Below are 2860 nucleotides of genomic sequence, written 5' to 3'. Positions count from 1 at the left end.
CCCCCCCCGCGTACCGCCGGCGCAGGTTCTCCAGGAACTGCTCCATGGTCCCCTCGTCCAGGAGGACGAAGTCAGCTTTGCCGAATTCGGGACCCTCCAGCTCCGCCATGCCGCGCCCGTCACGCACCCACTTCCCCCACACCGGCTTCCTGCACTGCCAACGACCGCCAAAACCGCGGCGCAGGCGCGGGGGGGAACGGGGAGGACCCGGTGTCATCGTCACCTCCCGTGGGGTGACGGCGAGGTGGGGCGGCCGTGGGGCGGCCATGGGGCTAGGGTCATCACGCCACGGTGATAGTCGCTGGGGGCTGCCGAGTCCCACGGGAGCATCGCAGGGTCCCCAAACCTGTCACTGTGTGTCCCCGTCCCCATCACGACATCATGCCAAAAACCCAGTGGGAAATCGATTATTTATTAAGATGCCGGCGCCACCCATTCTCATCTCAGTATCCCCAGTTAAACCCAGGTAACTGGGAGCTCTGGGGAGGACAAGCCAAGGTGAGGATCATCGGAGAGGGGACCCCTGTGCCGGTATCCAGCTGGAAAAGAAAGGGGGTAATCGTTAGGACAATGAGGATTACAGCATTAACGAGGTGGGATATAAATTCCATGGCTCCACTTGCAGTTATCACGGCAAACCAGCACTCACCAGTATTCCCAGTTCCAGTTTTTAAACAGTAAGTTACTCCCAGTAAAGCCCAGGTACCAAAAAACCTCCTTACCGAGCGAGCGAGGAACACGGTGACTTTTCCGGGAGTGTTGCCATCCAGTTTTCCCGGTGGTTGTGCCAAAACCAGGTGATCTAATAGATTTTCACCTAAAATCGAGGGGAAAAAAAAAAGGTTTGGAGTCACGATGATGACAAGTTGAGAGTTAATATTTAAATCTCCTGATTCTGGCGGCTTTTGGCATCGCCGAATCCGCGTCACTCCCCTTACCACTGGCAGGATTCGGCTGTGTGGCAAAAGCGTTGCCGACAGCAGCTTCACGCCAGCTCCTCTTTCCAGCCCTAGCATCGTGGTAGCAGGCAAGAATCACTGGTTAGAGACAAACAAACACCCACGTGGGTGGGCACGGCCGACCCGCACTGTCTTCTCCTGTCTGTCCTGGCACACAGGAGCCGCTCGTTTGCCTGTATATTTAATTAGCTGGATTAATTAGGAAGGGGGGTGGGGGGGAAACGTCTAGAGCCTCAAACTGCCCCCAGGCTGCTCTGGCCAGTGATGCAGAAACCAGGGGGGTCACCCCAGCCCCGCTCCCCCCATGGGATTTTGGCCCCGAGAGGCTCGTTTGGTGGCTAACGATGAGACGAGACTGTGGCAGCGGCGTTCGGCAGAGCTAATTAGACCAAATTAGGCTAATTACGAGGCCAGAACCCACCTCTGCTGTTCCCGGTGCCTTCCTACGTCCCTCTGCATTGGAGTGGGAACCTGAAACCAAAGAGGGAATGAACGGTGTCAGCAGGGCCGGAGGAGGTGGCAACCGGCACCGCTGTGCTTGGCATGGCCAGCCAGGCCCAGTCCGAGGGCCACGGGGCTCCCCCTGGGCACGGGGGTGTCCGGGATGTCTATAACCCCCCCCCGGGGAAGGCAGGGAGAGGCCTCAAACTGTCCCGGGGCTGCTCTGGCAAGCGCTGCAGGAATGGCAGGGGCCACGCCAGGCCCCCCCACGCTGGTAGGCTTGCAGCAATGCCCATAACGGTGGCAGTTGCCAAATAAATCCGCCGAGCCATCAAAGAGACCAGGGTGTGACTCGTGGTGTCACCGCCTTTGAGGCTCTCCGTGCCCAGCCGGACGGCATGGGCAAGCCTCACCGGCTGCGTTCCGACACGCGGTGTGGTTGCCATCATCACCCCCTCCGCCCCAAGAAGGTCCAACCGGAGTGAGGGGTGACAAGGGATGATTAGGACCTCGTGGCATCACCCCAACTTGCCTCGCATCACACCAGCTCGCCTCGCGTCAGCAGGACCACGACCTGGCGTGAGCAGGACCCCACGCCGCAGCTCTGTGGTGGGGTTTCGGCCCTGCCAGACTTTCGTTTGGTGGCTGAGGAGGTTCGGCAGAGCTAATTAAGACAGCCTAATTACGATCATGCAACCCACCTCCGCTGTTCCAGGCACCTTCCTACGTCCCTCCGCATGGTCGGAGTCGGAGCCTGAAACCGAAGAGGGAAAGAACAGCGTCAGCAGGGCCGGAGAAGGCAGCAGGCGGCCGGGCCCTGCCCGAGGGTCCCCCAAAATGTCCCGATCTCCCCCCGAGCACGGGGGTGTCCGGGATTTCTATAACCCCCCCCCGGGGAAAGCGGGGAGAGGCCTCAAACCGTCCCGGGGCTGCTCTGGCAAGCGCTGCAGGAATGGCGGGGGCCACGCCAGGCCCCCCCACGCTGGTAGGCTTGCTGGGGTGGGGGGCAATGGGAAGCGGGCACGGCCGGGCCCCTGGGGACACGCAGCCCTCGGCCCGGTGAGCCCCGCTCCCCCCGGGGAAGGCCCCGGGCGGGCAGACGCGGCCTATGGAAGACTACCCTTCCCAGCATGCACCGTACCCCACAGCAGCGGCATCAGGGCCCGATGGGGGAAAAGAGCCTCACCGCGCGCTGCCCCGGGAAGCCCCCGCTCCTCTCCCGGTCCGTGGGAGCGGGCCCGGCCGCGGATGGCGAAGGATGGCGGCGGATGGTAGCCGGGCCGGACCGGTGCACCCTCTCCTACCTGCCACTGCTGCCACCATGGCTGAGGGCGGAGCTACACTGGCGCGTGACGTCAGCGCGCGGGGAGGGGGGCGAGGCCACGCCGAAAGGGCGAGGCCAGAGGGCGGTGGGCGGAGTCGGCCATCGGAGCGGGCATGGTCGGATGCGGTGGGCGTGG

The 2860-nt window shown here is 62.8% G+C and overlaps 1 protein-coding gene and 1 long non-coding RNA gene across 3 annotated transcripts in view; both read right to left on the bottom strand.

The window, feature by feature from the left end:
* The window catches only part of MYO1G (myosin IG), an 11569-nt gene extending 11420 nt beyond the window's left edge, over positions 1 to 149 (bottom strand). The window contains exon 1 of the mRNA XM_010563355.1: positions 15 to 149. Coding sequence (XP_010561657.1) covers positions 15 to 109 — 95 coding nt within the window. The 5' untranslated portion in view covers positions 110 to 149. The remainder of the gene's footprint in view (positions 1 to 14) is intronic.
* A 280-nt stretch (positions 150 to 429) lies between these two features.
* On the bottom strand, positions 430 to 2755 carry LOC104828357. Of its 2 annotated transcripts, none has more exons than XR_774010.1 (6): positions 2705 to 2755; positions 2102 to 2154; positions 1381 to 1430; positions 939 to 1132; positions 723 to 817; positions 430 to 539 (listed from the first exon to the last, which is right to left on the bottom strand). It is a non-coding gene; the product is annotated as an uncharacterized LOC104828357 (long non-coding RNA). The 2 variants fall into 2 exon arrangements; XR_774009.1 differs by having other exon boundaries at positions 2587 to 2729.
* Between the last annotated feature and the right edge of the window lie 105 nt (positions 2756 to 2860).

Source organism: Haliaeetus leucocephalus, unplaced genomic scaffold (genome assembly GCF_000737465.1).
Source record: "Haliaeetus leucocephalus isolate CR32 unplaced genomic scaffold, Haliaeetus_leucocephalus-4.0 Scaffold0, whole genome shotgun sequence".
NCBI lineage: Eukaryota > Metazoa > Chordata > Aves > Accipitriformes > Accipitridae > Haliaeetus > Haliaeetus leucocephalus.
This window is presented reverse-complemented; position numbering and strand designations above follow the sequence as displayed.